The sequence below is a fragment of the Osmerus mordax genome, chromosome 16 (genome assembly GCF_038355195.1).
Source record: "Osmerus mordax isolate fOsmMor3 chromosome 16, fOsmMor3.pri, whole genome shotgun sequence".
NCBI lineage: Eukaryota > Metazoa > Chordata > Actinopteri > Osmeriformes > Osmeridae > Osmerus > Osmerus mordax.
This window is the reverse complement of record NC_090065.1, coordinates 10829774-10845752: the sequence shown is the minus strand read 5'-3', so window position 1 is coordinate 10845752 and position 15979 is coordinate 10829774. Positions and strand designations below refer to the sequence as shown.

At 49.6% G+C, this 15979-nt stretch overlaps 1 protein-coding gene across 1 annotated transcript in view; it reads right to left on the bottom strand.

The window, feature by feature from the left end:
* The window catches only part of LOC136959344 (glypican-1-like), a 42869-nt gene that overhangs the window by 3880 nt on the left and 23010 nt on the right, over window positions 1-15979 (bottom strand). Inside the window, exons 4-10 of the mRNA XM_067253658.1 lie at window positions 8814-9044; window positions 8197-8360; window positions 2817-2982; window positions 2492-2622; window positions 863-994; window positions 509-645; window positions 186-361 (exon numbers count right to left, since the gene is read on the bottom strand). Of these exons, the coding sequence (XP_067109759.1) occupies window positions 186-361; window positions 509-645; window positions 863-994; window positions 2492-2622; window positions 2817-2982; window positions 8197-8360; window positions 8814-9044 (1137 nt within the window). The remainder of the gene's footprint in view (window positions 1-185; window positions 362-508; window positions 646-862; window positions 995-2491; window positions 2623-2816; window positions 2983-8196; window positions 8361-8813; window positions 9045-15979) is intronic.

Here is a 15979-nt window from a genome sequence, read left to right as displayed (position 1 = left end):
TTTATTTGCAGGATTAACATAAGGAATAAGGAGAAGTCCACTAAGAAGGAATAAGGCAAACCAAAATTAAAGGTCCAAGACTTGGGGTCACCAGATCACCAGACCCCCAGCTTGTATCTACAGAGGCAGCGAGGACCGTGCTTTCCTGGTGACGGTCAGCTTGTAGGCCTGAGAACTATACTCACTTGTGTCCTGGAACTCCACATCATTTCCGTTGATGGCGCTCTTCACGCGGTTGGTCATCATTTTCAGCTCCATGATCTGCTGGCGGACCCTCATGTGAGGCTTGGTGATGTCAATATCCACCTCAGGGTTATTGATCTGGCTGGCCAGCCCATCGCCCATCATCTCTGGTAGGTATCTGACAGACAAAACACAGGCTGGGTGTGAATATTCTGGAAATATCCACTCCAGTAAGTACAAGGTAGGGAGGGTTTCAATAGTCTTGATGTCAATGCCAATCTGTCTCTCCATTCGGAAGGAATGTTAGGTATATTGTGGGCCCTACCTGCCACGGGTCATGCCGTTCCAGCACTTATCCTCATCCACGGCTACACTGAATGACTCCATTTCCTGGCAGATTTTGACTGGTTGTGTGACCCAGTACTGACCTGCTGTGTTCAACCAGGCTCTGAGGCCTGAAACCTGTCAGGAGGAGCAGGAGGGAAAGGAGGGAGAGGGAGAAGAAGAGGAGGGGTAAGGAGAAGGACATGAGAAAAGGAAGATATGCGAGAGGAGGGAGAGGGAGTGGGAGAGATGAAGGGAAAGGATAAGGAGAGGGAGATCCGTTTTTTAATGAGATCATTTCATATCAGAGTGTGGAAGATTAGACGGCACAGCATATTAATTCATATCCACATACCAGTTTCTCCAGCATTGCTCTGTTGCCAAGACCCACTTTGTCTGGGACCAAAATCTTTCCTCCTTTCTTCACCTCCTCCTGCGCGCCGCTGCTCGTTCCTCCCTCTCTCAGTTCTCCACAGGCACGAAACACCTAGGGGTAAAGAGGGAAGTACAAAGAAGGGAAGGGGGGTGGTTTCACAAAATGAAAAAAAAAAAAACGTACCTATTGTCCCTTTAAGGATTCAGTCAAAAAGCTATTAATAATTAATAATTAGTGGGGGTCAGATGGCTGAGCGGTTATGTAGTTGGGCTATTACTCAGAAGGTTGTTGGTTCGATTCCCGGTCGTGAAAAATGACGTTGTGTCCTTGGGCAAGGCACTTCACCCTACTTGCCTCGGAGAAAATGTCCCTGTACTTACTGTAAGTCGCTCTGGATAAAAGCGTCTGCTAAACGACTAAATGTAAATGTAAATGTAGTTACACACTTGTACCCATTAGTGTAATCTGATCAAGAAAATCTCTCCCACTGTCAGATGATCCCATGCTGAGCTATGTATAATCATCTCCTCGGTGCTGATTGTTGACATGCTTGAAACAGAATCGTCCTGATGCTAACCCTCTCCGATGACTCTGAAAACCTGGATGTGTGTTGCTGAATTCCAGACTGTGTGTTTCATGGCCTTTAAAAGTCCACATTATGTACGTGTTGTATTACACTACTCTGACATCTGTACAACACGGAAAACACACAGTACTGTGGCCCGATGCAAGCTAGTACAGCCCTCAAGACTGCTTAGAAAATCTACACTTGTAAATCTATGCTGGACTGTAGTCATTCATTCATCATTTTGTTCAGAGTCCAATAAAATCATTGATTCTAAGCTGATATGAATTATCCTGTATGAAACACAAACAATCAGTTCACACCAACAAATGTAGACCAGAAAAACAAGACTAATAAATCCAAACAGTATCGACCCAGAGAAACAACAACATATGAGGGGTGAAGATGTATTAGATAGTACCCAATTGCTGTGAAAGTACCAAGTCAATGAAGTGAATCGCCAAGTACAATTTCACTACAAAATCAACGTATTTATGTAAGGTGCAGGTGTCTGATCCACTCAAGTTGAGCATCTCAGAGGCCTGGGCCAAGAAAACAGCAAATTAAGGGCAGTTAAATGGTCTCACAAAATGGGAGGGTGGGTGACAATCAACATAGCCTTCGCAAGCACAGAAATAGGACACTACATGCTAGATAGCTTTTGTTTAGGTTTTAGATAGGGCTCCTAGAAATGGACCCGGTGTCCTCACAAGCTAACATAGCAGGGTAAAGTTAATTTTTTTAAATTATATTCAGAGTATTCAGTATAAAAGTAACAAAGTAATCATTAGTTATTGTTCATTGGTCAGTGGTTAAGGACAGACCTCTTCAGAGGCCACTAAACATGTGGGAGGCTGATTCCGGACAATAAGGATGATGAGACCACTCAGAACATACAGGTGGATGGATTAAAGGTGCACCCTTACTGTGGGCGAGAGTCAGAAATGATCCTGTTTCATGTGTGGAGGCTCATATGAGTCACATAAACCCACACCTCACCACCCGCTCCCCCACCCTGCCCGCCCACCCCGGCCGAGGCTAACCTTTGGGTTGAGGGCGTCCATGTTCTCCCGCAGTGCGCTGACAGCCTCCGCCATGCGAGCAGGGAGGGTAAGGATGACCGTCTCCACGTTGACCTGGGCCTCCATGTGGTTGAGGACCTGCTCCAGCACATCTGTGTGGTGGTGCAACAGGAGGGAAGGACAGGAGAGGGTTAAAGACATATTCCTCCATACCCTGGGAGCACAACGTGAATTCTAAAACACCATGTCAGACAAACACGGCTAATTACTTTAATTACTTGAGAGTGCTAACCCTAACCCTAAGATAGTGTACGTGTGTGCACATGTTCGTGTGTGTGTGACTTACCGAGCAGGTTCCTCCATTCAGTGTGTAGGTCAGCCTGGTTGGCAAGGCAACCCTTCATAACATTCAGGCAGTAGTTGGGGCATGCCTTGGCAGAGGCCACACCCCGACAGTGGGGACAGTATGTCATCTTCATGATGGCACGTGTACACTCTGCGCTCATGGGCAACTACGAATGATCATCACACACACACACACACACACAAATAAAAGGTCACTGAAAGCTGGCAGAGAGGAGTTGCATTCAGAGACAGAGGTTAACTACTGTGGCTAACCAGGCCTTCAACATTAAGTCACTCAGCTCTCCTGGAACTCCTTTTGTGAGAGATCTGTGCACACCAAAAGGGCATCCTTGCCCGCTCTTTCATCCAGCCCTCTGTCCTTCCTTCCTCCTCCATCTCTCTATCCCACAAGGCCGTTCCCCCAGGAAGAGGACTCCTGGGGGAGTACCCACCAAAATTGGGTTACGGTAATACTAGCAAGTTCTGCTTGCAACATAGCACAGCTACGCATACAAAACTTTGCTAACTTCCTGTGTGTGTGTGTGTATGTCTGTGTGTGTGTCTGCATGTGACTGTGTTTATGGGTGTGTGTGTGTGTGTGTGTGTGTGTGAAAGGGAAAATCCAAAATCAGATTCCAGTAGAGCTATCAACAGTCTGGAAAGACCTCACTTGCTCAGCTAACAACCGTTAGCCCTCCTCCTGACCTACCATCTGCCCCATTCCCAGAAATGCTGTGATTCCTTTTAAACATTTCAACATTTCAACTTGATGATGTGATGGTTCAGCATATCACACCAAGGACTGACTAACAACGATATTAAGCTTGATACGTTTGATCCCTCGTCAAATCAGAGAGTCAACACATTTCTTGTTAGGATACACAATGCATCATGACTAATGAGTGGGATACAGTGAGTGTATGCGTGTGCGTGCGTGCAAGTGTCTGTGTGTTTGGGTGTGTGCGTGTGGGCCGGGTGTGGGGGGTAAGGGGGGAGGTGCGGGATCAGTCGCAGAGTCCGGGTGATCACTGTCAGTTGGACAGGGAGATGAGGGGACAAACAAACACATTTCCCTGGAGTCACGCTCCTACGAGTGTGACTCATACCAGTCATGAGTCACGCCCATCTCCCCGCCCTCCCCCTCCACTTCCTCACCCTACGGCTGGTGTTGACCAAAGATGACTCAGAGAAAAAAAAAAGAGAGAGAGATGGAAACAGAGAGAGGAAGAGGAGAGGGAGATGGAGGGAGAGAGAGAGAGAGAGAAAGAGAGAGAGAAAGAGAGAGAGAGAGAAATGAAGACAAAGAGGCTGTGAGTAATGATTTAATAACTTATTGGCTCCACGTTATCAAGCTGGCCGCACGTTTGTTGCAGAGCTGGCTCTGGTCTTCTAATGCACAGACAGCAGTTTCTAATGACTTAGTGTCTCCACCACGGCCTTTAATTGTTCGGGGTTAATGTGGACAGCTCCTCTCTTATCACTGGAGGGACACCCGCATACACAGTCTCAAAGGGAGGGAAAGGGGCTGGGAGGACTGTTTAATTAAGATCACGGATAATGACTTCTATACACACACAAACACGCATACACACACACAAGCACGTAATACACAATAACAAACACAAACAAATTAATCTTTGTCCACTGTATGTGTCTGTTGGAGAGCTCTCTCTCTCTCTCTTCCCGCTGCTCCTCTTTCTCCATCCTGTTTGTGCCCCCCATTTTTTTTCTCTCTCTCTCTCTCTCTCTCTCTCTCTCTCTCTCTCTCTCTCTCTCTCTCTCTCTCTCTCTCTCTCTCTCTCTCTCTCTCTCTCTCTCTCTCTCTCTCTCTCTCTCTCTCTCTCTCTCTCTCTCTCTCTCTCTCTCTCTCTCTCTCTCTCTCTCTCTCTCTCTCTCTCTCTCTCTCTCTCTCTCTCTCTCTCTCTCTCTCTCTCTCTCTCTCTCTCTCTCTCTCTCTCTCTCTCTCTCTCTGTTCCTATCTCTTTCTGTAACTAGTGAGAATGAGTGAGTGACCTCTCCCCCATTGCTAAGAGTCCCAAATCCCAGTTCGTCACACCCGCCAACGGAACGAACCGCAAAGGTTCAGGAGCAGGCAAGGGGATCAAGAGAGGGAGCGGAGGAGAGGGGGGGGGGATGGAAAACATGAAGTCGAGGACATGGGGAGAGGGAGAGGAAGAAGCACTTTGAACACATCCCTCTCATTGCATCTGCTGTCTTCCATCTACATTTCTTTTTCCCTTCAGGTTGTCCAGCCATGAGGAGCGAGCCCCAGAACGGCAGCACCCGGCTGGGATGCGGGTCTCCTATTCCAGCCCCAATCCTTCCACTTTAGAACAGGGCTCCTATGTCTCCAATGTGTGGCAGCAGCCAGGCACCGACACCACAGTTTGGTAAAAGTCACCTCATGTTCCTCTTGTCTGGTTTGGATTTCTGGTTCCCCCCCACGTACTCATCTCCGTGTCGTGTCGTCCAGCATGGAGGTGTGCACAGCTGCCTCTCGGATGTGCTGTGTTTCTACTCTCCTGGATGTCGTCAGTCACTGGGCCATTAGCAGGCTAGGAATAGGGCTGGTGGGCTCAGTACATCCTAATCAATCCCAGATAGAGTTACTGCAGAAGCGGGATTGAACACAGGAGAAGGTGGGGTGATGGGGGGGGGGGGGGGGTGAGGAAACCGAGAGAGAGAAGAGGGAGGGATACAGAGACACGGAGAGAGGAAGAGAGAGAGCCAGGAGGAAAGATAGAGGGTAGCGGGAGAATGGGACAAACAGGGAGGGGGGGGGGGAGAGGAGAGGGAGACAGACGTCTGAGGGAGGGAGAGAGATAAAGGGGGGGGAGAGCAGAGAGATAAGAAAGAGAGGAGAAGAGGTGAGAGCAAAGTAGAGGTGAGGGCTGAGATAAGTGTGCCCCATGCAAAGCCTCAGAGCCCGGGTTGGGCTCGCGGTTGATTGGATGAGAATGGAGGCGGCAGAGAACCAGTCTGATGGCCTGCTGCGAAGATGACAAGATGACAATACGTTGAGAGTTCTTTTTCTTCTTCCCTTTTGTTCTTTCTTTCACGACGAGGTCCCAATCAGGCTCTGAAAGTATTGCTCTTTCAGCAGGAGACAGGGAGGGTGCACAGGGCTAAATACAGTACATGGTACGTGAGGGAAAGTCACATGCATGCACACACACCCTGACACTAAGAAAAAAAGGCTAAAAGCAGCTGCCTTGGTGTGTGCCTGTCTGCCTTGGTGCGTGCATGAGATGGAAGTCCCTGGACTCATTGAGAATGGCGCACACTGCCTGTGCCCTCACATTAGAGAAGGGATGACATTTAGTAATTTTGCAAAAGCCACACTAATCACACATTTTTCCCAGGCAACCTCATTAAATGAACACATCACTCAGTCCTTCAGCCATGGCAAAATGGTCTCAGTCAGGGAATATGGAACAAACTACACTCTGGGGATGGGGGGGGGGGGGGGGTGTACAGGAATAAGGAGGAATTAGGTGTGTATGTGGTACGTTTGTCTGTAAGTGAGAGAAAGAGAGAGCAAGAAAGAGAGCGAGGATGTGTCTTTGTGTGTGTGTGTGTGTGTGTATGTGTGTGTGCACTTATCAGTTTCTCACCTCTAGAGTGGCAGGAGCTGGCAGTAGACCGCTCAGTAGGGCCTCTGAACCAGTCTTTCAGGTCTGAAGGGCAGAGCCCAGAGGGCACAAATCATGAATTGAAATGCCAGCTTAGCGTGTCTGCCCATGCTAATACCCTCCGTCACTCTCCGGTTAGCTACCAGAGGCCCGGAGCTAGGCTGGGCTAGCTTAGATATGGCAAGGCACTGTGTTTTTGCTCCTCATGCCTGGGAGGTGGGCTAAGCTTCGCTAGCTGCAGTCGCGCTTATGCTTTTTCTCATTCCTCTTACCCCCTCCCACCCCCCCCCCCTCAACCCCCCCCCAGCTATGCCATGCTAGTTGTCGCTGTGTTGTTCTGCCTTATTAAGCGCTGTCTCCGACAAGACCGCCGCACAAACAATGTGCCGATGTTCCCGCCATCCTCGTTGCTAGCTCATTTCCCCGCGGACGTCAGGCCCGGGCGGTTCCGCGCTGAAATGAGACATCACAAGGTTCCTCTATGGGCGGCGAGCCTCGTCTCCTCTCTGGGGCGGACAGACAGATGGACCAGGAAGGAGAGACACACAGACAGTGGGGCCTCGGAGACGCTCTCTCCCACTCTGACAGGAACACAGACATCACAGAAGCGCGACAGAGTTAACTCTCTCTTCTGCCGTTCATCTCGGCTGCGGAAAGCGAGGACAAATCAAAGGCGCAGGAGCTTTGGTATCTAGGACACACGCCTTCCATCTTCCCGATCTCCCTGGTTGGCTCTCTACAGGCTTTGAGAGAGCCTTTCATGTGTACACGAATCCCTAACCTGACCGCGCTTCTCTTGCGCGAGGGAATCTAAACAGTCCTCTCGCGGCGGAACAATGTCTTTTCATGTCAGAATGGAAGAGGAGGCGGGTGGGGGCGGGGCGGGATTTCTCCTCAGGTCACTGATGTTAACCCCCACCCCACCCCACCATCTCCAGCCCCCGCCCCCCTCATACAGCCGTGGCAATGTTTTGCCGCCGGGCTCTGATCGTAGCCATACTCTCCTCTCGTGAATAGACGAGGGTGGGGGTCATTTCTCACGGGTGCACTGACATTTACCCTCCCCCCAGCTCAGGGGGGGGACATTTCTCAGCATGGCCGTGACATTAACTGCTGTAGCAGGCTCTGATTGCCTGCACCCTGGGCAATGCTTTATGGAGCTTCTCCTTTTCTCCAAGCATCGATCTGCGGCCACTGCCTTTTACTACAGTTGCCCTTCGCACCCCTGCATGTAGGTATGTAATAGTGTGTGTGTAAGTGTGTGTGTAAGTGTGTGTGTGTGTGTGTGTAAATGCATATGTGGTGTGTACTTTGCTCGGATTATACTGCTTGTTTGCGAGGACGTGGTTGTAGAAGAGGGTATGTCTGTGTGTGAGTCAGAGCAAAGGGACCGGGAGAAAGTTTTAGTGCAGATCAAAACGTGCCATCACAGGGAATGAGATGGGCTGTGGGGGGCGGGGGGGGGCTTAGAGAATCTGATAACTAAACACATGAAAAGAACACAACGTCACAGAGGCACAAACATAGAACAGCAGACTTGGACCTGAATCTTCCCCTCTGGAACAGCGAGAGAGGAGAGAGAGGAACGCTCCACATTCACGTCACGGAGAACCGAAACCTTGAAGCGTGTAGCGGCAGCACCCAAGGACACGGGGTGACCGAGGGTGAGGACCGAAGGAGAAAAACGGAGCGCCGAAAAGAGAGAGGGTGCCGGCAGAAAAAGGAGAGAAGAGGAGGGCGAGTTCTCACCTGGGAAACTTTGCGCATCACCTCTCCGCCCACCATCAGCGCCTGGACGAAGGAGCGCGTGGACACGAACGTGCTCTTCACCGAGGTCCACAAGGCGTGAGGCTTGCCCCCGAACGGCCTCAGGCGCTCCATGTTCTTCGACACGCACTCCAGGTATTCATCCCCTGTCATCGTCATGACGTTAGCGACAAGTCCCAATTCCGCTCAACATATATAGCATAACGGGCCAAAACCACAAGCTGTTTTTCCAATAATAAAATACATGGAAAAATAATACCTGGTACAAATCTTCATCATTCTTAGTTTTACCTTGCTGTTTAATGTACATTGCAACACCCATCCAACATCAACATGTTATGAATTGATTAGAAACCACCAGTTTGTAGAGGGTGAACATTGGTAAACCTACAGCATTGGACTGGGTGCGAGTCTATGAAATATCGTTTCATCATGTGGAACACAGTTATTGTGTCTGCGTCTATGTACAGAAGAGTGTATCTACGCTAATAGCACGTAGCTGTGTTTGTGATCGATCTGTGATCGACTGGCTAGATTCCAGCCTGCACATCAACGGTGTGTACCTGTGTTATTGCTGAGTCACATGACTATGTTCATACCTATGGTGTACTGTCTGTTGACGGTCTTGAAGAGCCGCTCCAGCAGTCTGCTCCAGAACTCGTTGAGCGCCTCCTCCAGGTTGATGTTGGAAGTGCCGCGGAAGTAACGCCGGAGGTCCGTGTACAGGTCTCTGAACACGTGTGCGTTCTCTGTGTACAGGGGGCCCAACGCGGACGGGAAGGACTCCTGCAGGGAACCCTCGGAACGGTTCAGAGCCTCCATGAAAAACTCTGGAACGAGACACGGAGACTGGAGTCAACACAGGGAGACAGGGAGGGAGGAGAGAGAAAGAGAGACAGAGAGAGAGAGAGGGAGAGAGAGAGAGAGAGAGAGGGGTGAGAGGGAGATACAGGGAGAGCGAGAGGGAGGAGAGACATACAGGAGAGAGAGAGAGAGAGAGAGAGAGAGAGAGAGAGAGAGAGAGAGAGAGAGAGAGAGAGAGAGAGAGAGAGAGAGAGGAGAGAGAGACACAGGGAGAGAGAGAGACATACAGGGAAAGAGAGAGAGAAGGAGGAGAGCGATACATACAGGAAGAGAGAGAAAGAGAGAGAGAGAGAGAGAGAGAGAGAGAGAGAGAGAGAGAGGAGAGAGAGACACAGGGAGAGAGAGAGACATACAGGGAAAGAGAGAGAGAAGGAGGAGAGCGATACATACAGGAAGAGAGAGAAAGAGAGAGAGAGAGGGAGAGAGAGAGATACAGCAACAGAGAGGGAGTGTGACTGCAGCATTAGCTTTGAAGGCGTCTCATCTCAGTCAGCCTGTCATTGCAGATGGGAAGGAGCGTAGAAGAAAGACTGTTGGGCCATCAAGGGACACTCCCATCTGGGTTAACCTATTCCCTGAACCGTCACGCACACACACACGTACACGCACACATGCACACACACAAACACCCATGGACCCACTGGAATATACACATTACCATATTCCAGCCCATCTACACACACACACACACACAGGCACAAACATAGCCCCACACGCGTTCTCTTTGAGTCGACACACAGCGGAGTTGACAGAGTCAGTCTCCCACACAGAGCCTGAAGACGATCAGGGCTGAAAACATTGTGTAACAATGTTCATATCGTCAACTCAACCTGACCCAACTCGGCAGGGTCGTCTAAGCGGCGCTAGGGGTACCTTCTATCGTTGGTGTTGTTACAGTCTGGTCCCACTCATTAATAAATCCCCCCGCGTTGCTTTACGCCTCCTTCACTTACATCTGACATTTACAGAGATTCGCTCGAAGCAAAAGGTCCCCGTTCTCGTTAGCTGCCGTCGACGGGAGCTCCCGGCTCCCTGGTTATAGTGTGGAGCTGCCTATCTTCGCCATCGATCATGATGTTAACGTTTGCTTGATTCTTCATGTGCGTCTTTCGGTTTGTCTTCCGCTGAATAGGCCAGACGGTGTGTTAGACGACCAGATGTGTTGGAATTTGAAGACAGCGTGAGAGGGGAAGATGGAAACTGTTTTCCTGCATTCGACCCCCGAGAGATTTGGCAGACAGTAAGTGATAATGATCGGGCCACTGTTTTCGGTGAGAAACGATCACAAATACTAATTAGTTTAACTGGACCAGAATGTACAATGCTGTCTGAAACACTAGAGATGAATGATCATATTTGTCCCCTGAGAGGTCGACTCAGTCCTTGTAGAAAAAAGGAGCCGCTATCAGATATGGTGCGGGCATTCTGATGTGCTTTGCCCTTCCGTTCTCTAGGTATAAGGGGGTTGTTGGAGTGTGACCATTGCTGTGCACAACAGAGCCCTCTGACTCCAGAGAAGGCCAGTCAGAGACAGGGCTGCTGCTGTGGGCCGCTGTGGCCGCAGCGGAGAGGAAACGGCTCGTCTTACTTCCTGTCTGGACGACATGTCAGTCCCCTGGTCCCTGACCTGTGACAATCAAGCACACTTTCCTCAGACCGAGCTGTCTGTCAGGATGAGCTGTCACACACACACTCTCTCTGTCTCACAAACACACACACACACGCGCCCACACACACACACTTTGCCAAGCTTCCTGTCACCGCTGAGATGAAGGGATATAGCCAGCTGTCGAGCTCTTCTCTTGAGCATGCCAGCAATCAGCCAACTTGTGTACACATTCCCAGGCTGCCAGGTAAAAGCGTGGTTTGTGTACCTTGAAGTCATATGGGCAGCCTGCTTCCAGCACACATACACACACACATACACACACACATACACACACATAGACAGCCCAAAGCACACCATATTTGTCTAGTAGGGTCACAGTTTCCAGACACAGGAAACTTCAAAAAGCTGGACAAACCCCCCAAAAAACTGTTCTGTTCAAATGCTTTGCAAGGCATTTTCAGGAGGAGATTTTATGAGGTACTTGCTTTGAAAACTAAAAGGTCTTCTCAATTTTTCCATGGAAACCCACACTTTTGCTGAAAATGCGCCCCTACATTTCAGCTAGGGAAGGGTTGAGAATTATTTGTGTTGCATAGGAGACTGGACTCTCCCTATGCCCTTCAGCAGGGTGACTAATGATGATCATTAGCATGACTTGGAGCAGTTTGTGTTCCTGTATGTGCATACGTGTGTGTGTGTGTGTGTTAGGGGTGTAATGACCTTTTATCCCTCAGTTTGTGTCTCTATGGTATTAGGAGTCTCCAAGGAGCCCCTCATCCATCCTCCAACTCTCACTGCATCGCACTCTCTCCCGTCTCTCCTGCAGGCACCTTCATCCTGAGTGGGTGGCCTGGGGGTGGGTGGGGGGGTGCTAGGCTACTCTGCACCAGAGTTGTGTGTCTCCTTATCTCCCTCTCACTTCGGATCAATGATGTTCTCTGAATGCCTTCAGTACTTTTCAAACATTTAGTGCCCCTTAGCGCTCCGAAAGCAGACCTCACCTCGATCGTTTTCTGCCACTCAATCTCTTTCCCACATAGGCCTACACACACACACGCACACGCACGCACACACGTGCTGTGCACACAAACACACACACACTCACCCACGCTCACACTGGACTTATTAGTTCTGAAAAATGGCATGGCCCAGAGATAGAGAGGGAGGCGGCCCGAGACTGTTTATGTGTCATTCCAGGTCTCTCCATTAATCTGGACACTGAATAGACATGCGCTCGGCCCCCTGAACTCCACCGGCTCTTAACAAGCTTTTTGACGCCATTAAAACCCTCCTATATTAAACAAGAGAGCGCACCACACTAAGACACGCCATTTATCAGCCGTCTGGATGTCTTCAAGCTAACCTCGCCTGCCCCCTCTCTCCCTCTCTCCTCATCCTCCCTGTTTTATGTTCTCATTTACTTGTAACCACCCCGCTCCAAACCTTCTCTCTTGGTCTCTTCATGCATTGTCACCCACTCATCTCCAGTCCTCTTCCTCTCTCTCTCTCTTTCTCTCTCTCTCTTTGTCTATCTTTCTCTCCATATATATATATATATATATATATATATATCTCCCATCTGTTTGTTCCTTCCCTGTCTCCTCATTTGCCTCCCTCCCTCTGTCTCCCTACTTTCCTGACTTTTTGCCAAATGCCATCTCTCTTTCTCTTCCTGTCCCCACTGTTCTCTCTCTCTCTCTCTCTCTCTCTCTCTCTCTCTCTCTCTCTCTCTCTCTCTCTCTCTCTCTCTCTATCTCTCTCTCTCTTTTCTTTGTCTCCTTCACCCCCACTGTTCATGTCTTTCTCCCTCATGAGTCATGGATTTGGCACAATCGGGCCACCGTACTCCTGCTCTCATCCAAGCTCATGTGCATGCAGCCGGCGCCAGCCAATCAGACGGCATCACAGAGCAGCTGTCCTTGTCGCTCGTGACTTGTCATCAAAGGTGACCCTGACAGCAAGAAATCAGCAGGAGATAAACCATTCAGTCTCTAATTGGAGGAATTTTTCGCAACACAGATTCAGAGAATGTTGAGTCTATTTAGCATCTCCACATCATCAAGCCTCCTGATAAGTGGACAGACAGTATTATTATCTGTAATTATAGGGAGTTGAGTGATTTTCCCCTTTCATCCCATGAGAGTTTTAAATCTTATCAGGTCCTGTCTCTTTTATTGGTTATGCTGAAGAGCATTCCTCTCCCCGGGTATAAGGAGCCTAGCACACCTGGGTCACTGAGGTCGCTGCTGAAATCCTCTCAAATCCTCTCAGAGCAGGGCTGGATGTTGTCGACGGGTTCATTGCTCTTACTGGCTAGAAAAACACTTCTTTTCACACAGGAGGTCCACTGGTTCTAAGGATTAGGAAAGCGGTGAGTTTCCCACATGCTGTGATGCACAGTACGAGTACAATCTACATTAAACGTGCTGTTGTCGTTGAGGCCAGCTTGGCAATGGTATCATTTGGAGTCTACCATATGATGGCATTGCTTGGCCGTCTTAGCGAGAAGAATCTGCTTCTTCCAGTGTGGGAGAATGGAACACAAACCCCCCCCCCCCCCCCCCCCCCCCTCTACACACACAGATCCACACATGCATACGCACCTCCAGATGCCAGCGGTGGAACCTTTAGCAAGTCCACCAGCTGATAGGATAACAGCTCCTTCTGTCTGGCACACCTGCCTGCCGTCTAACACTCTGTCGCCTACAGAGCCCCCGCTCTCTCAGGCCTCGCTGACCTCCCCCTCCCTCCCTCTCTCTCACTCTGCCTCTCTCTCCCTCATTCTTTCTTTCACCCTCCCTCCCTCCCTCCCGCCTCCTCCCCTCTCTCTCTCTCACTCTTTCTCGTCCTCTTCCTCTATTTCTCCTCCCCTCCCTCTCTGTTGAATCTCTCCCTTTCCAGTGAATGATGGCAGGCATTCATTGTTGTTGAGTGATGATTCAACCTCAGTAAACCCAGGGAGCCCTTAATGTTTCTTCAAAAATGATTTGTCCTTGGCCAGGTGGTAGAGCTGAGCAGAGCTGACTCAGGCAGAAACACACACACACTCACCCCCCCTCCCCATACACACACACATACACGCACACAGATGCAAGCACTTACACGCACCCCCTTCCCTACACACCCACACACACACAGATGCAAGCACTTACACGCACCCCCCCTTCCCTACACACACACACACCGGCCCCAGTGTGTGTGCTCCAGGCAGGTCCTCTAATCTGTGGGCTTCCACAGTCTCCGGGCCTGAGAGGGCTGGCCAGCCTGGGCTGGTCTGTCTGCTGCAGGAACACCCTACACTTAGCCACATGGAGATAGGCTGGCCCACACCCTGCTAAGCACTGCCACATGGAGCTACGCTGGGGACCCACACCACAGCACACACACTGGTATTTACTGGGCTCTCAGTGGAAATACCGCCCAACCAATTGCTAGCTCGATTTTCGGTGGCGTAGCTGGCTGAAGGGATGTTTCGGGGAAGTGATGCCAAGCAGTGATCCCCCCCAGGGGATACCGAAGAGGGAGGCAGTGACAGCTGTGACACTGGTATGCGATCTTAGCAGGATTGGTGTTAGGGCCAACGCTATAGCAAAGATTCTACTGCTACTACCATCTTCAGACGCAATCTTGGTTGTGGGCAGTGATAGCAGATGTAATGTTGCGTATCCCTGGGTAATTAACCCTGTGTAACGCTTGGTTACACTCAAGATTGGGAAAAGGTGGTCGCCAACAGATGGCTGAAGACATAGTGTGTCTCTCTCTTTACCCTCTCTCCTCTCTCCCTCTGTCCGGTCTGCTGTGTCCATCTGATGCTCAATGGGGTGAGATGAGCAGTGAAGGAAAGACCCGACGGCAGAGAGACACAGGGAGAGAACAGCGAGAGAGAGAGAGATACTGTCAGAGGACAGGAAAATATTTGAGGTCTGTGAGATAAAGGAATAAAGAAGGATGGAGGAGAGAGAGGAGGGAAAGAGTGATGGGTGTACAACTCTAATATGGCAACCAAAACAGGTGCACTACAGAGAGAGAGAGAAAGAGAGAGAGAGAGAGAGAGAGAGAGAGAGAGAGAGAGAGAGAGAGAGAGAGAGAGAGAGAGAGAGAGAGAGAGAGAGAGAGAGAGAGAGAGAGAGAGAAAGTGAGAGACAGACAGAGAGAGAGGATGGAGCTGATGGAGAGGGAGAGAGAGGATGGAGCTGAGCAGGTGCCCAGTTAGCTACATACAGTAACTGCTAGCAGAAATGTCAGTGAGTTTACTGTGAGCATAACCTGACAACAGTCTCCAGATGACCTGCTGTTGTCATACTCACTACCAGTCACCCCAGGGGAACACAACTGTTTGTTTGTGTGTGTGTGTGTGTGTGTGTGTGTGTGTGTGTGTGTGTGTGTGTGTGTGTGTGTGTGTGTATGTTCCTACTACAACAGAGCAGGGCTGTCCCTTTCTCTGTTTCAGTATGGCCTCTGTGACACAACACAGAGCTATTTCCTATCACTAACTTAAACACATTTAACATCCAGTGTTCATTAGTCTTTGCCTTGTGCAATGTGTTTGTGTATGTGTGTGTCTGACAGAAATAAAATCCAGATAAAGAGAGAACGAGAGGTGCATAGAAAGAGATTGAAGGAGGGCAGTAGAAAGAGAACGAGAGGAGAGGGAAAGAGATGGAGGATCATTGGGAGAATGAGAGAGCAAGATCAGTAGAGGGAGTGGGAGACAGAGCCAGGGTAAACAAACACCAGTCAGCCTCTGAACAGTTTGATCCCGAAAGGTCAGGCTAACTAGCAGAACCCAGATCCGCCTGACAGATCTCTTCTCACACACTGGCCAGGGGGAACGAACCGAGTGCAGAGACAGATTAATTCTGTAACTAGAACAGATTATCAAGCACAAACAATCCCTTGGACATAATAGTGGTCTGATCACTGGTGCTTTACAGTAATGTACTGCAGTCTACTCTCTCAGTCTACTCTAAAGCAGATGACCCATGGTTTTACCTCACAGTAGAACACACACACACACACCATCCAGACTGTAATAAAAGCCATGGTGGCAGGAAGCCAGAGTTGGGATGAACCAAAACATTTAAAGGACTCTAAAGGACTCATCTTTGATAATGTGAAAGGAATACTCTAACTGTAGAATATGAATAACCTATTTGCATCCTGCTTTCACGACTGAAATGATGACGAGGGAGCAGTATATATATACTGAGATAAAACGTACTTCTTGTGTGTCCTACTTATTGTGTGTGTGTGTATGTGTGTGTACGCTTGTGTCTATAATGTATGTGTGTG